The sequence below is a fragment of the Struthio camelus genome, chromosome 2 (genome assembly GCF_040807025.1).
Source record: "Struthio camelus isolate bStrCam1 chromosome 2, bStrCam1.hap1, whole genome shotgun sequence".
Classification (NCBI taxonomy): Eukaryota; Metazoa; Chordata; class Aves; order Struthioniformes; family Struthionidae; genus Struthio; species Struthio camelus.
Genome location: NC_090943.1, coordinates 12,330,840 through 12,348,373, shown reverse-complemented (window position 1 = coordinate 12,348,373; position 17,534 = coordinate 12,330,840). Strand labels below are relative to the sequence as shown.

Sequence of the window (17,534 nt, the reverse complement as noted above, 5' to 3'; positions counted from 1 at the left end):
CTTGTCAAGTATCCAGAGGTCTGTCTGTCACTGGCATAGGATAAACACATGTTCTTTCTTTATTTTCACTAGACGATTTGCCAAAGAAGCGACCTGCACAGATCTACAAACCTTCTAACCCTGATACGCTTGCTTACCTTGACTTCAGTGTCTCCACAACTGGAATGCTGGCAGGGGTCAAGGTAGGCGCTTTGTGTTAGAGCTGGCGTTCCTGCCGTTGCTTCTGGTTGGCAGATGGTACAATGCTCCTTGTTTGTGATTTCTATTGATTTCTGGTAATAGAAATTGAATGACTTCCTCCCTTGCAGTCATTATTTGGTTCAATTAACACCAAATTAGCTCTTCTATGCTGATTATTGACTGTGTGCAGTGAGTTTAGTCCCTCTTCTCAGAATAAAAAGTATCATTCTGATAACCCTGCGTACAACCTCAATAACTTATCTGCCTAAAACATTCTTCAACAGAAGCATCTATTTTTGCCAGTATGTGAAGGAAATGAGATGCAGTCATCCCCTTTCTACTTGTTGCAGTGCTGGTCAACCTACTTGTTCATTGTTTGTTCCTTACTGCAATTCAGCTGCTGGCTGTCAGATTTCAATATTCTCTTCTTCATGTGGTTAAGGGGACCACAGACATTTCTGGTATATTAACCTGGTGCAATACTAGAAGAAGCAGGAACAAAATCATTTATGGATTTGCATAATAAGCATTGGCATCCTGAGCTCTTTAAATCTCTATTCTGGCATTTTCTCCAACCCTTCAGCTGTAATATTTTGAAGCTGATTTTTCTAGCTGCTAACATATGTCCAGTTTTGTTTTTACCAACCTGGAGGCAGAAGTAAGATCACTTTATTTTTGTGTGCTACTTCCTTACAACTATATCCTATAAGTCCAAGGATTACGATTATTTGAGCAGTTTTTACTGAGTATCACACTTGTAGCTGGTACTCATACTCACTGGCACTACCAATATATTTTCAGAAGCTGTCAGCATACTTTGCAAACAGATGAAGTATCACTGTCTCCAGTTTTCAGATGGAGAATCTGAAGCACAGTGGTGGAAGTGACCTGCCCAAGGCTGAGTGATGGTTAAGTGGCTGAGCTGGCTGATGGTTACGTGTCAGACACTCCTGGAATATTCATTTCACCTAACTTTAAATAGCTGCAAACTCTACAAACATGGATTAGTCATTAGGCTCCTCTATAATCAACAGAGAGAAACAGGGTCTTTTAGGGTGTGATTCACCTGACCTATTTAAAATATCTATTTTGGGACAGGATGGTTGTCATACATGCCTCCATTGTCTCTAAAGCGAGCCTGAAATTATTGTTTTAGATGCCGTCATCCATATTTAATCAAATCCAAATCCCACCTTCTCAGACTTGCAGAAATGACTGCAAACTATGCAAAGCCAGTATTTGGAGAGCTTCAAAGATAGTCAAAGCCAGGGCAAGGTGAAGAACATTAGCTTAATGGTAGCTAAAGTGAAATCCAGATAAACCTCTTGTGGAACTCTTAAATATGTTCAGGTATCTGGGTCACAGAGCTTCCAGATCGCTGACTCAGCAGGTTTATGTGAATACAGATCATCTGCTAGCTCATCGCTAGTGATTAATTAATTATAAATGGATCATCAGGAGCCTTAAGGCATATGATACTGCAATGGTGATAAATTAAAAAATGGATAAACACACTTTTGTAGCTTCTGAAAAGTTGATAAATGTTTTGTTGTCGTACTGGAGGAAGAAAACTCCACTTTCTTATACGTTTACTCTCAGCTTTTTCACTAGCGTGGACTAGCTTCTGGTGTAAAAACTCACAGAATAACACAGTTCTTGTCCTGGAGAGTTCAGTTTAATCCTCTGTGGAAAAACTGGTCTTGTTTCAGTGAGAGTAGAATTAATCACTTAAAACTGCAAATGTTTGCAGTGTGGATACCTACTTTGGGCTCGTCTTTGTGCAGCACTTGGAACGTGTCCAGACTCAGTTATGGCACTCAGAGTCCATGGAGAAAGTCACTTTGGGAGTTCTAATCCCCTACTTTACCTTAGGATCAGGTAAATTGTGCCTTCCAGATGCCTGTTCCCCTCCACTGACTATAATGGTATGTAAGGCAACTCGCTCAGTAAGTGGAAGAGATTGAGGTATCGGAGGTTAGGTGCGTTAAAACTTGCCCAGGCTGTCTTTCTAACACAAATATCTTTCTTGTTATCAGTAGAGAGGACAAAGATTAAAAGATGTAATTCTGTTCCCACTATAGTTAGAACTTCTAAGCAGGACAGGTGAGTTTGTGGGAAACATGCCAACAGGTGAATGCAGGTGCTGTCAGTAACAAAAAAAAAAACCTAGAAAAAAATCTGAAGATTTTCTTTTTGATCAGTTTTTTTTTCATTTCTTCTTTCTGCTGGTTTTGTCTCTGAGAGCTTCCATATCAAGATTTAATAGACCTGGTCCTCGATTAGGAGCTGACTAGTATAAAGACATTTTTCAGCACATTTACTAAGTTTATCAGGGATCTTTATGGCTGAATGGTTTTACTGAAAAATATATTTCTTTATTGTATCAAGAAATGTGTACTTAGAAATATGTTAATGATAAGAAAATACTTCAAATTACATTCAGATTCTACAGTTGTTCATTCCTTTGCTCTTCCTGAAAGTTTAGCTCATTATCATTAGCTTTGCTTACAGCTTGGAGCACATGTTTAAACCACTCACAAAATTCTCCCCAACTCACTTCAAGCATTCATTCTGTCTTCCCTTCCTTTTCATGCTTGTTTGGATGACCTCTTGCTGGAAGACCATGTTTTTCTTAGGTATAAATTCGATGCATGCTGTCACTGAGCACAAAGTCACTATTTATTTGTTTTCTTTATCCTGTACCTGATTTAAGAACTTGGCACAGTTTGGGAATGAGCCTTCCACATGGTCTCGTTGATCATTTTAATTACTTTGCTGTTGTCTTTCAGATGTCTCACGCAGCCACTAGTGCCTTTTGCCGTTCTATTAAGCTGCAGTGTGAGCTTTATCCCTCCCGGGAAGTTGCTATCTGTTTGGACCCCTACTGTGGACTTGGGTTTGTCCTCTGGTGCCTCTGCAGGTGAGGTTTCTCCTCAACCGTTTAAAATACCGGTTCTGGTGTAGTATAAAACAAAAACAGGATGATGCGAGCGATAAAAGGATGGGAAGAACAGAGAACACCTCTGGGACTCACACAAGCAGTTGAAATTGCCAGAAGCTGTGCAGAGAGTACGCTGTATCTGAGTGGGGCACGGCTCCGGTATCTAAGGCTTACGTGAGCGCAGAGCATCAGCGGGGCTGCGCGCTGACCTGCGGCTGTTCGACTGCCCCTCCGCAGGCGCTGGCTCCTCTTATTTGATGAAAACAATGCCCTACCTTAAGAAAGCGCTTTCTTCTTTTTTCATTCTCTGATCTGAAAGCACGAGTGGATATTGGGGACACCCTTATTAGTGTGATTTTTTTGGAGACACATGAAAATGTGTTTTAGTACAGAAGGATACTTGAATGGCAGTAGCAAAGCTACCAGACCAAAAAAAAAAATAGTGAAATGTGTATAAGCCGTTTTTTTATTAATAGGGAGTTTAGAAATGTAGCAGTTCTGTCAGTCTCTATACTCCAGGGAAGTTACAGTTCGGCACTGAAGGAGGTTCCATTGATTTATTTTTTTCTTTTTTTTTTTTTAAATGTCACTAAGTTGATGCAAAGGGGAAGAGCTGTGGGAGCAGTAATGGAGTACATTTTTACTAAGACATATCAGAGTTGCATTATTCCAGAATTTTTGCTAGCTCCATTGAAAGTTCTTTGGTATTAGGAGTATGCTATTTTTGGTTACTGAAATTAAGATAATTCAGGGCATTCAAAATTATATAACTCTAGATAGAATTTTTACCAATTCACTAAATTTCCCCATTAAAACATTATTTAACAACAACTTCAACAATATGTTCTCAGCAAGTATTTATTTAAAACAGTCTATTGGCTTTTTTATTACCCTTATTGATTAAAACATATGTTGTTACATGTAAAATGGCCCAAAAATTATAAGTTTTACCCTATTCATTCTTGGTTTATATTTGTTGATTTAAACTATATTTGTCCTAATATTATTTCAAATTTTACATAGAGATTAGAGATTTCTGTGTCTTGAAAAATCATGATATTTCAATGTCTTATTTCATCTCTAATGCAAAATGAAAATATTGTGGCTACAAAAAACTCAAAATATTTCAGAAATGTTGAGGTTTTATTTAAATCACTCTATTTAAGTGAAGCTTTTAAAATGTTGATACTTTCCAGTCAGCTGAATACCTCTCTTGTAGTGGAAAGTGTTGTGGTGTGTCTTAGTTTTGGCACTGTTAGGCTTTAGTTCTGTTGTGGGGCCAGGTTCATTGGCCAAGTTAAATCTATCATGATACATTCAGCAACTTAACCCCAGGAGAAGACTGTTCAAAGCAGTACGGGAGAGTTCAGCTAAGGAGCTTATTTCTCTACGGGAAAATGGGGGACCTAGCGCATCCAAGCAATAACTTGTACGCATCCAAGCAATAACTTGTATGCAACATTATTATAGATCAGTAGAATACAGGTAAAACGTTGACCTGTCCAGAAACCAAGCATTTTGTGGTTCCCACAAGTCTCTTGAATATAGAAACTTCTCTTTATTCTGGAAGCATATCTGCAACAAATAAGAAAGTGTTGCCCTTAGGTCCTTCTCAGCGCTGCTGATAGCTGCCTTTCACAGGAGAAGATTGTGTATAACTGGCAAGTAAGTAAGGTAGCGAACCTTTGAGAGAAAGCAAGCAATCAAGGTCTGTGCTCCTGTGTAGCTCATAGAAGGAACAGAAAATTTGATATCATTTTCAAAGAAGAGAAAAGAAAAAAAGGAGTTGAAAGAACTGAGATCAGGACATGTACACTCCAATCTTGTGAGCCATCGTGTCAATCTCTGCTTTGCCACTGATTTCCTGTTCCAGTAAAGCCAGAGAAATTGCAGCTTGCTTGAATAACGACTGTCATTTAGAGAAAGCTGACATCAGATAGAGCTTCATTAATTCCACTTACGAACTTAACTTTCATTTCATTGCTACTTTAGAGTGCATGGTATTTGATATGTTCTTTAATAGTGTAAAATACATTGCTCTTTGTAACTGTGCATTTTACTCTTTGTAGTTTAGAATACCAAAATACTTCCCAACGTTTTACAGCCCAGATTCTACCTCAGAGGATTTACTGTCAAGTTATGATTGTCTGTCATCACTCCCACTAACTAAATCAGTGCTTCTAATGGCATGTGGGAATAAAGCTAGATTCTCGCTTTTCAATCAGCTATTGGGTTTTGAGGGTTAAATAGGCATTCTTCACTTTAGGAACACGAAATGAAAAGAAAGCAACCTCCTGGACCTGGTGCGGTTAAAATGACAAATGGGGAATGTCATTTTTCCGGAATGTCCTTTATTAACTAGACTAAAGGAGGCATAGACTGAACAAGGAAAGAAAAACTAACCTTTCATCCCCATTGTAGGTGCTTAGATGTTGCACTGGCCTGCTCCGCTGCGATGCCCCAGAATGCAGCATTCTGTGAGCTCAAAGCCGCTTAGGGAAGCCTGCTGGAGCATGGAGCCAGCCCTGTGGTAAGTCTGGAACAGATTGCAGAGTTTTGCAAAGGTTTTGTTTTTTTTTTCAATTTATTATTTTATGTCCTAGAGGGTATAAAATAATAAAGAAAAGAAACCTTGCAAGGCAGAGCAATACATGTTTAAAAAAAAATTCTTTTGCCAAGTTCCCTCTGCACTGGCTGCGTGCTCCAGTAGGGTTTCCTTGGAACCTTTGTCGCAGAACAGCGCATCCGGGGTGAGGCGGCAGAGCCAGAAGGCCAATGTGAGCTCACAGATCCAAAACTTCTGAATTTTAACAGTGTTTTTTTTTTTTAACTAATGACTCAATAAAAGGACACATTATCTTTCTCTTTTGTCATTTTTCCGCTCTGAGAAGGTGATCATAGTATTCTAACTTGCATTTTAAAGTATATTCTGTTTTTTTAAAAGAAAAAAAATTGCAAATGTCCTCCAATGTAAAAGAATCAATAATAAATCCCATTGTTTGAAATTGCTTCCTGAAATTAAATTGTCCCTCCCTATCTTAATGCTGGTCCCTGTGAGGTAGAACAGAGCATCCTATGCTTATGTTAGTGAGGATTTGCTTAATTGGTAGCTGCTGTGTGAGCAAATACAATTAGAAATTTCCCTGCACTTTAGCCCAGCTAAGCTAGTCCATATTGTAATTCTTTTACTGTTGGAGGATAGAATTCTCCATGCTGAAATTAAAATTGAGTACATTAATTATTTTTAAAAAGGTACTTATATATTAGTAAATCTCAGAAACAAAAATTGTAATAGTACAAGCCTGTAAAACTTAAACTGAGCTGGAGGAACTGGATTTTCCAGTTTGTGATGGCCACATCGGTAAATATTGTGATTCCTGTTAAATTATCTGAGGAAAGCTTTCCAGGTAGGGTACAGTGAGAGCAGCTTTCTTCCTTCCCATTCCTGCTCTCTCTGCTTTTCAGTGTCCAGCTCCAGTTGCTGATGCTACTGCTGGGTAGCTTCTGCTGCGAGAGACTGCAGGGATTCGCGTGAACCAAACAGATGGAAATGGGGAAGAAGTAAGAAAGGAATTATAGCATTAGTGTGAAAATTGCTCTTTAAAAAACTGTAGTGTGCTACAAATCATTTAATTACTGTTAGCTTCAAGCTAGACTACATAACCTATCTCTCAGGCTTGAACATTTCACCCAGTTTCTAACCTATTTATAACAAATCAAAAGCAGGACTGCATAAAGAAGCTTAAATTGCCAACTCAGAAAAGAAGAATGATTCTGACATGGAAAATGAAGGATATGAACACAGCTCTCTCTCTTGTATCTCTTGCAAAGTGCATAATTGGGGCAGGAAGAATAAAGAGGTGAGGCTGCCGCACACTTCGGGGTGCCAGTTCCAGATGGAGTCTTTAGCCAGGGGCAATTTGCAGAAGAAGTAATTTACATTTTTTTTCCATGTTACAATAAGTGTTAAGCCTTCTTCAAGTCTAGAAGGTTCAAGGGCACCTGAAATCCTGAATCACCTTGGTATGTGAATTCTGCAGTGTATTAACTGCACTGACTCTGTATACCCGACTGAAGGCCCTAACATGGGTGAATGACTGGGGACAGGAAAGGTAGTGCTAAGGCAGGCCTGAATCTGAACAGTCGCCTATAAATACAAACTGTACTGTGTCTAATGAACTGAACCAGATTCGATTAGCCTCTTTCTATCTTAAGATGTCTCTAATGCCAGTCCCAGCAGAAATGATGCTGTCGTCTGTACCATCCAGTTACACCCCGGCCTGTGAGTTCTAAATGCAGATTTTCCACACAGCTGCTGTTTTGGGGAAGTTAGGCAAGAAGCACAGAATGGTCTGAGGGAGTCAGGAAAGGCCTGTGGAAAACTTCTTCAGTTCAGGGCAAGGTGGCGCTCTCACTTATTTTCCTCAATACAAAATGAAAACAGTGGTCAAAATTTTAAAACTTGTTTGCCTGCTTTCAGGTACTTAGATAAAGGGGCCTCATGTTGGAATGATGCTGAGCACCACAAATTCTTTTGAGTAACTGTATATATAATTTCCACTCTTGGTGGTACTGGATCGTGTGTCTGTGCTCAAGAGCAGGATTCAGCAGTTAGCAACATGCAAGCGTGCACACACGTATGGAGTAGCCTTGTTCCTTCTGTTCTCAGGTCTTGGAGGGACCACCTGCGTCTCCTTCTGCCCCCAGTAGCTGCCACATGGACCTAATCATAGTAATGACTTTTAAAAGTCACTACTAAGTTATATTTATGTTTGTATTAGCTAGATAGTCTAGCTCATTGTCTGCTAATGACGATCAGTAATTGGGGAAAGTTTTAGATTTTGCTGTGTATTTTTTCCCCGATTACATTTTCTTCCTGGTACCCAAGACGTTGTGCTGTCGTACTCATCAGTCACTTACATGCTGTGTCTCCTGAGAGGCAACTCTTCTGGTTAGGATTTGACACATTCTTTTTTATGCTGTGTATATAAAACCTTCTCTAAGAGGTTTTTAGGAGGTGCATCTTTTAGGGTTTTGTTAGACCATTTTACATGACCTACTTCAGACAAGGGCGGACTGCTCCCTCTGCTTCCCAATAGCAAGTTACATGTCTGTTCAGAAGTGCCCAGTCGCAACCAGGAGTAACGTTAGAAAAGGCTTCCATTTCACGGCTCAGAGTTTGCTGAAATGCTTTTCTGCGAGAGGGAGGTCTTTTGAAGGGGGAGGCCTTTTGAAGAAATGCCAGTAACTAGAAGTTCGAGTCACCCCATGGCTCTCATTCCGGGCAGACAGCATGGCTCCAACAGGCAGTGCAGGAGCTAAAGGAAAAAAAAATACTAGTATTTCAGTGTGTATCCAAAGACTAATGACTGTAACAACACCAGAGCGTGAGTTCAAATAGAGAACTTGGATATGGCAGTGCTCTCACTGGCTCCCAGTCCTGTCATGTGAAAATTGTAAAAACTGGACTTATTCTCAGCGCTAGAAATCCATCAAGATTTATAGGTAATGTCCTTTTTAGGAAAACATGTATGCCCTACGCAGTGATCCCCTTTGCTGTTCATAGGCTAAACTTCTCTTTGAGATACCACCACCCTACCAGTGCTGATTGCTTGTCTGCCGACCACGTGCAGTAGTCCTCTGCCTTCAGTGAACTGTATGCCAGATTGGGAACACTTGTTTTTACCTCTGCACTCTCCAGATGGCATGAGGTCCTTTGCTTGTTCTCCAAAAGCTCCTCTTTTGTGAATGCAGTGTGTCTCCAGCTGAAGATTTCATTTCAGTCCAAGCCTGAGGAAGTGTATGTTAAACATATTCCCGGATACCTTCTCTGTGACCTGTATTGTCCTTCCTGCAAGCTGTGATCCAGATGACTGTGAAGGCTTTTAGTCACACGTATTGAGATTCCCTCAGGATACTGAGGCACTTCATAGGCTTTCAGTAGGTCTTCTACTTATGGCAGTTTGATTATTTTGGGCCCAGCAAACGCCAAATACCAATGCCTGGTGCTCATCACCAAACATCCAGCACTACCTGTAGAAATGCAGAGAAGAAGTGAATAGCACTTAGAAGGCTTGGCAGTATCTACCTGCCTCCTGCACTTAGGTAGAAGAGCAGCTGGTATCAACTGAGAATGGCACCAGAAGTAAGGGCAACCGCAAGTTATTAGCCTGCCAAAATACAATTCCAAACTGAAGTTGCCATTTGTCAACATTTATTGCCCTGCTGAAATTTCTGGAACTATAACAAAGCCTCAGACTTTATTGTTCATCTTCCTCAACACAACATGGGGTATGTCTTTGATTCAGTGGATCGACTAATTGCTAAGATATACTTCCAGGAATCTCTGTATGCTGCCAAAGCAGCATTCCAGTCAGTGGACCTGAAGTTGTGATCAGATGGCACCATGGCTTCAAAATTCATCCTGGCACATTAAACTGGAATGTTCCTGTTTGTGTGCAGCCCTGTCCCAGTGAAGACAGACAAGGCTTTGTCCACCATCACCAGTGAAATACACGGAGTTATTCAAAACAAGGATTGATTCTGAATGCTTTTCTCCCCAAATTGCTTTGCAGTCCCCTAAAGAAAGACAGCATTTCTAAAGGTTGATTTCCCACCTCAACTACCACTTCATTTCACTCTGCATCCAAACAATGATTTTGGCAAGGTGGTGCAGAGATGCTCTATAGTCCGTCTTCTTTTTTGTCTACTCCTTTTTTTGCTTGCTCATTTTACATTTTCTAGAAGTGATGGAGACAGACAAACAGATGTCCAGGTCCATTAGATATTCTCTGCAGTTGTGCACTATATCTTCTCCTGTTATAAGACTATCACATCAAGAGACGCAATTACTTTTGGTGGTAACAGATTTCTGCAACAGGGGAAGAAAGGTTCTTGCTTCAGTTCGCTCCCAATATTTAAATAACTGAAGTTTGAATTTTGTACAGATTCCAACAACTCAGATGCTGTTTCAATTTCAGAATGGTAATTTTATCTTCTAGAATTTATATTTAAATCCCCAGGATTGACTCTCGACCTACAGAATTCTTTCCTCTGACAGTCAGTGCTTGCAACTGCTACTCCTATGGGGAAAACCTTTTCATAGTGTCCTGCCTGTACTCCCTGAAGCCGCAATGTTCTCCACAATTTTGTTGCTTCTAGTATGAGAAGAAAAAGCATAATGGATTAACCATCTCTTGATGGCTGTCTGGTTTCAAGAAGGTGAGATTAAACAATCTGTTCATTCCATGTCGCTGTTTCAGGATTAACAAAGAAAAAATTCTGACATCTCCACCATGCGTAGACTTACATGGGACAGTGCAGGAATGCGTAATGAGAAAGGTCCCTGTACATTGGGGACCACATCTAGCTTTATCCACAATCCTCCAAAGTGCCTTCCACAACTGCAGTCTGTTCAAATGCATGGCGCCCTGCTTGGCTGCCGGTATCCACGTTAAGCAGACACCCTCTAACATCTTGCACTGATTTGAAACTACCAAAGTGGTGAAAAGCTTTCAATGACTTCTACAAGGAAGCATTTCTCTCCACCAAAACATCGGTGACATACTCCCTTCTCTGGGGTTAATGTGGAAGGATAAAGTCTGTGAATTTGCAAGGATATGTGACTAACAGGAACATTTGGTTGCTTGGAGTGATATTTCAGATATTTCTGAGATGAGTTCAGAGGGCTGAGCCAGGTTGTAACTGACAGCATGGTGGCCAGGTGTTGCAGAAACCAGCTCTGCTGTGCAACTGGTGTGTTTGCTCCAGAAACCTATCTTTGCAGTTCATCTCTGAGCTCCCCAGACTGCTCTAGCAAATCAGATGATGTATGTGGCTCATTAGACCACAGCTAGGTAGGCGAGGCCTATGTTGATCATCTTGTCTCCAGGCATGATATCATCTTCCTGTAGGTTTATGACAAGAACAGCACACATCTGAGATTCTGCCCCATAGAAAGTTCCTGTCCTAGTAGATATTTTCTGCCGTTCTGCATTTTAGTTCTGAACTCCCCTGTATTTCTCAGGGATTATAAAACTCAGAAAAGGTGCTAGCAAGATCTTTGTTTACTTCTGTCTAATTAAAGTGTTTTTGTAGTCAGAGCGTGTTGTTATCTAGTCTGCTTGTGAGAATGTTTGTTTCAGTCTCAAGAAGAGGATGTCATTTTGCACCCGAATCCAGGTGCCTTAATGCTGCATGGTTGTTGGTGGGAGGCTGAGAGAGAACGAACATATGTTTCTTACTTGCCCAACAGAACTTGATCAAGGAGGTGAGACGCTTCACCTCCGCTCATTAGTATTGCTAAGGGGGAAAAATTTAGTCTTTGGTGTGAATTTATATTCCTAAATCTCACCGTTTTGGACTATTTCCCAGTAGCGTGCCCTTGAAACGCACTTTTCAGAGCAGGGGTAATGTTTGTTCTTTTTATTTTGTTTTTCTTTTGGGCTGTTTTGCCGAGCTGAATAAGTGGCACTTACAGGAGCTTAACGTGGTTCTGAACAATCTAACAATTCTCCCACATTTGAACCCCAGGCAGCCTGTTTCTCAGTGTGCAGATTTTTTCCCCTGACAGTCGTTGCAGCACCTAGAAAGGTTTGGGGAGGGGGGGAATGGGTTTGATGCTGAATGTCTGTATACCCTATTCACACAAGTAGGAGCCTATCAGTTTCTTACTCTAGTGGTTACAACTTCTCATTTATTTAGAAATATCATTTATTTACCAGCTAGATTACACACCTTGATTGTTTGTGGAGCCCTAACCTTAAATTTGCAAAGAACTGAACCCTTTTGGCCTACCTTGAAAAATTTCATAGAATTGGCTAAGAAAGAAAGAGTCAAGCAATATTTACAGTAAAATCTGTTGCTGCTCCCTAGCTGGGTTTGATCTGTCAGCTGAGCTCCAGGCATACTCTTTCCAGGCTTTCGTAACTTTGCCAGCATCTCTTTTCATGCTCTTATGAAGCACATGCTCGGGGTTCAGTTACACTTTATTCTGATTCCATAAAAACCACATAAAAGCATAATGCTTCATTTGACCATCCTGTGCTATCGCTGTTATTTCGACTATGTCTGAGAACACATCTCTTCATGGCAGGTCACTGCTCATGAATCATCAAGAGTGGAGTAAGTATGGACAAGCAGTCAAAGATAAGATTTTGCTGTGTGATAAATGAAATTATTTGAACTGTAGTTCATATGTATTCCATGGCTCCAGCAGAGTCGTAAACTATTTGGATTATTAACAGCCGTTATGGTTGCATTTGTAGAGCTTTTATGCTTTTATCATGCCATGTAAAGACATCCAGGTCACACACATTGTTCCAAATTGTGCAGCTTCTGAAAGCACTCTCACCTGGAGTTTAGGGGGGCACTCACTCTCCAAAGGTGGGAGCTGTATGAACAGCACCTCTTCACGAATTGCAGAGGTGTGTATCTTCCTTTCTTCCTAATGTCAAATGTTATGGAGATGCTAATGTTCCTGAAGATAAAGTTTCATTTGGTGTCTTACCTCGGACACTCGGATTTGAAAGCATCGGCTTTATTTTACCAAGCTGGTATTTTAATTTTTCAAGTCACAGATGGATTTCTCTCATGTGCATCATAAATCTCTGGGGCTTTATGGTCCTTTTTCAGAACTTGATTTGAGGGTTTTATGTTATGACTGTTCTGATTTGGAGTATCTACAAATCATTGATTAAAATGTGAGGGGAACTGTAAAAGTGGTGGTAAATCTGCCTGTTGGATATGATTGATCGCCATAGGGCCCATAGGAAATAGAAAAACATCCATTTGGGGATATTCTTATTCCTTTGGGGAGAATCACTGGTACAACAGCAATTAGTTTTGACATCACTGTTTCCTTTGGGGACCCTAATAAGTGTCTTCTCTCAGTACTTAGGCTCCCTGGGTATCCAACAAACAAGAGATGTTGGATATTTGGCTTTTAAAAAGTTCATAAAACTTTCACAGAAGAAATACAAAGCCACATTTATTGTTAAGTTGGGGCCACATGTACTCCCTTGAAAATGGTTGCAAACTTCCTTCTCGCCTCAGCAGGAGAGAGATATTTCCATGTTAAGTAATCAAGTGCTCTTTTAATCAACGTATCCTAAAATGGTAATTGCCCAATCTTAATTATTTGTCAGCAACACATAATTTTTGTTGATATTATGGTACCGTTTATTAGCAGAATTATTAACTTAGCTATTTTGTTCTTTTCGGTACAGTTCTAACAGCAAAGCCCACTGGCATTTTGAGTACAGTAGTATTTTAGGACCTCAGTCTGCTTACATTCTTATTGATTCCACATCGATTCTGGCAGTATAACAAAAGGCAGAATTTGCCCTTAATGTTAAACTATTGCACCTGTAGAGCACTGGTAAGACATTACTGTGGTTCACCCAGTGCTTAGATAAACTTTAAGCTCTAGCCTCCCATAGCCTGTAAACATCTGCAGATGCGTTTAGCATGTGTTAACACGTCTTATATCTTTACAGCGTTTATTCAGGACACCAGTCTATTTTGATTCCTCCCTCAGAACTGGAGACCAATCCTGCTCTGTGGCTCCTGGCTGTGAGTCAGTACAAAGTGAGAGACACTTTTTGTTCCTATTCAGTCATGGAGCTTTGTACTAAGGGACTCGGTTCGCAAACAGAGTCACTGAAGGTGAGTAATTCTGCTGTTGTGCGTAATATGCCATTTGCGTAGTGTCTGAGCATCTTCTCTGCCTGGAACGACTGTGCTAAATGTATGCAGCGAGGAGAAAATCAGCAGCGGGCAAGGGCAGCGTCTACAGAACTGACACTATGCCTCGCCAAGGCTATATATTAATATCAGTCATTCTCTTTCAGATCGCAAGTCTTTTAAACATCAAGGAAAAGCTTTTATTTACCTAAGCTTTCTGGTCTGTGTTGCATTCTGTATTGGTAGGCAAATGTTGGGAGATGGAGGTATAAAAGTCCAAGATGCCCGAGGATTAGTATATTGTATGCTGAGTTTTATGGATTTCCTAGTTATATGAAGCACTAGTTTGGTTTTGGTCTCTCTGGTTAAATAATTGCATACTCAGAAGCTTTGTCTTCCTTTAGCTGGGTTGTTCTCATTGTGTGTGTGTGTGTGTGTGTGTGTGTTTGTGTACGTATTTTATTTACCAGAATTAAAGCCAGCTAGCAAGTGAGTTTCTGAAATCATCTAGAATTTCCAATATGTTATTGAAATAAATTAGAGCTTGGGTTACTGACGTTTATACTATCTCCAGCCCTTACCACCCTCACTTAATAATTTCCTGATCAGTTTTTCTAAGGCTAGTTAATGCTTCCTGTTTACTATTATTCGTTCTGAATTATTATTGGAAAATGGCATTTCTTCCCTTCAGAATTAGCATACCCATTTCTTTCTAAATGCTAGTGTTGAAATGCCAAGCAAGTATGTCTGCTCTTCTCCGATATTAGACTATCACCTGGCTGTCTGGCGTTCGGAACGGCTGAAGTTATACTAGCAGCTTAGACTGTATTCCTCTTTGATTCATAATTCCTAGACTAAATGCTACTATTCTTTTTTGTCTAAATCTACCCATTTGTGGCATTTATTACATTTTAACTTCTTTTTAGGCGAGGGGACTGGACCTTTCACGTGTACGGACATGTGTGGTAGTGGCTGAAGAACGACCCCGAATAGCTCTCACTCAGTCATTTTCAAAATTATTTAAAGACCTTGGTCTCCATCCACGGGCTGTCAGCACTTCACTCGGCTGTAGAGTTAACCTGGCTATATGTTTGCAGGTAAGATTTTTCACACCTTAAGCTGGAATGAACAGTTGTTTAAAGAAAATTGTTTTCAGTAAGAAGCATTCATTGTATTTCATTGGACTGCTTGATTTTAGACATATTAAGAAAATGCATGTGGTACTCAATGTTCTTCTTACATTTACAGATAGTAAAGTTCTGCTATTTTGTCAGTGAACGCTGTTCATCCCGCATGTTGCAATTCATAGCATTTGTTCTGCCCATGAATACAGTAATTCAGAAAAGTGCATGGCAGTGACAAAATATGTACTCTATACTCCAAAAGTAGTTAGCGTTCAGTCTTGTAATGTAAAATTCACTTTCCAAGTGCTTACTTCAATGTATTAGAAAATGGATTCTTTCTGTATATAGAATAATTCTGATCCTTATTTAATTAACTAGATAGGTATTTTGTGTGTGGAATTTGTAACTCATACAATGAAAAATTATGTTGCAGCATCTATTACATTCTTTCTTTTTTGACCCACTAATCAGAAGAAAGTGCCCAGGGAGAATCTGAATTCTTCAAAAATCTATGTTGAATCATTGATTTTTAGGACAGATGGAGCACTGTGACTATCTTATCTGACTTTTTGAATAGCCTCTAGGTTTTTGCCCAATGACAAGTGCACCAAGCAAGTAGCTTTAGGCTCAACTGCAGTATATCATTTAGTCTTTCAGGACCCAAATGATGAAAATTTACTTGCTTTTTCATAAGGTGTGCTGCCATTTTTAATTAATTTTGCCTTGTTTGTAGTCTAAATTTATCTGGCTTTAGATCCAGCCACTTTCGATTTTATTACACTTTTCTAATCTACAGTACAAATCTCATTTCTATCATGACTCTAAATCACGTCTTAGTATTTGTTAAATAGATAAAGAATCTTAATATATGCTTTCCTGCTCTGTATCTCATTTTTATGACTCTTTCTTCATCCCTTCCTGTCCTTCCAAATCTGATATCAGAACTGTACATATTATTATCATCATAATCCCACAGGTGTCCTACTCAGATGGAATATGATTTCCAACTTATTAATCTTTTTATACATACAAAAGTTAGCTTAGCTTATTGGCTTCGGCATTGACTGGGACGTTACACGTGCATTGCATCACCTACTCATTCTCCCACCTCTTCTAAGTCACTGTATCCCCTGTATAACTTGTGTGCATTCTGTAGGTACATCCAACATTTCAATTTCTGGCAGCTACCCGTGATTTACACTGAGGAATTTTTTACGCATAAGCATACATAATTGTTTAAGTATGGAAGCTGGAAATAGCCCTTCTCAGTGAAACTGCAAATGAAGCACTTGCCATTCTTTTTCTGATTGTCATTTATGTAAGGATTTTTTATTTCAGGAAGGCGACCATCCAAAAATGTGACAAGTACAGGTGATTAGTTCAGCACACACCAATATATTGTGCTTGCCTTAGCCTCTTGCCCTGTTGAACACCACTAATGAATCATGGCTTTCGCCAGACCTTGGCTAAAAGTGACCTTGATGTTCAGGAGAAACAGGAATTAGAATCAGAAAATGTTATGTTATCGGAAAATGAATACAGGAGCCATGCCACATCACCATTTCTTCTTACCTTCCCTCTGACTATCAACAAAGTATCCCTTCAGCCCCGGGATAATTTAGCTGGTGACTTTAATTATTATTATCAAACATAGGACAGGGCAAAACTTGAACAGGGTTAAAAGTCATTCTTTGTCTCAGAGGTAGAGTTCTCTAGTTTGACATTTTGTAATTATTGCCATAAATATTCTCCAGGAATAAAAGTTCAAGAAAATCTCTTGTAATTTCAAAAGCAGAAACTGAATCCTTCAGAGCAAACATATCTTTAGCCTAATAAATCTTAAGAAATAGTCTTAGGAAAAATTTGTGTTTTTAGAGAAACTTCTGTGAACTCAAGTAGCATCTCCCCCATATTTCTGTCATTGACTTCACCTAAAAAATACTGAGAGAAGTTTTGAAATCTCTTCTACTGAAGGTTTTTTGGTGGTACTACAGGCCTCTCCATTTCTTTTTCCATATCTGGAGTGCTGTGTGGTTGTCATCATTAGAGACTGCCATCTTAGACAGTATACTGTAGAAGATATCTGTGTAGCCCAGTAAGCAAAGGGAGGTTGATGCGCTTCTTGGTCAGGAGTCCAACCAGCGTTACCGCTTAGCTGGGAGGAGCACAGCAGGCACTGTGTTGGCTGAGCACTTGCAGTGTGATAGCTCTCTTGCTTTCCCTAGGCTAGAAGAGGAAAACGAAGGAGAACCAGATGAGCTAGTTCTTTGGTACCAATTTTTTTCAGTTTGTTCCTGTCTAGCCATTTTGAAGTGCCCAAGGGATCTCTTTTACAAAGGAGGGGAAACAGCATAGTTGAGGGCTGACTGCTCTGACTTCTCCAACAGATGGGGTCCATCGAATCCCCTGTGGAGCTGGGTTGGAGCCATCCCCATCCTTGCAGCTTTTTCTGAAGAGCAGCTTGAACCTACTCTATGTCCTGGTACATGATGGAACCAGACAAGGAGGATGCTATAAAGAACAAGGACAACATCTCTCTTAACTAGGGAAGTTTGCTTGCCGCTAGTGAAAATCTCTCTTTCTGGCTTGCAGTGGTCTATAAGTGG

General features: G+C 40.0%; 1 protein-coding gene across 7 annotated transcripts in view; it reads left to right on the top strand.

The window, feature by feature from the left end:
* The window catches only part of DIP2C (disco interacting protein 2 homolog C), a 337,417-nt gene that overhangs the window by 281,284 nt on the left and 38,599 nt on the right, over window positions 1-17,534 (top strand). For all 7 annotated transcript variants that reach the window (XM_068934312.1, XM_068934308.1, XM_068934309.1 and 4 more), the window contains 4 exons: window positions 73-182; window positions 2,970-3,100; window positions 13,618-13,786; window positions 14,731-14,901. In XM_068934312.1, the coding sequence (XP_068790413.1) occupies window positions 73-182; window positions 2,970-3,100; window positions 13,618-13,786; window positions 14,731-14,901 (581 nt within the window). The remainder of the gene's footprint in view (window positions 1-72; window positions 183-2,969; window positions 3,101-13,617; window positions 13,787-14,730; window positions 14,902-17,534) is intronic.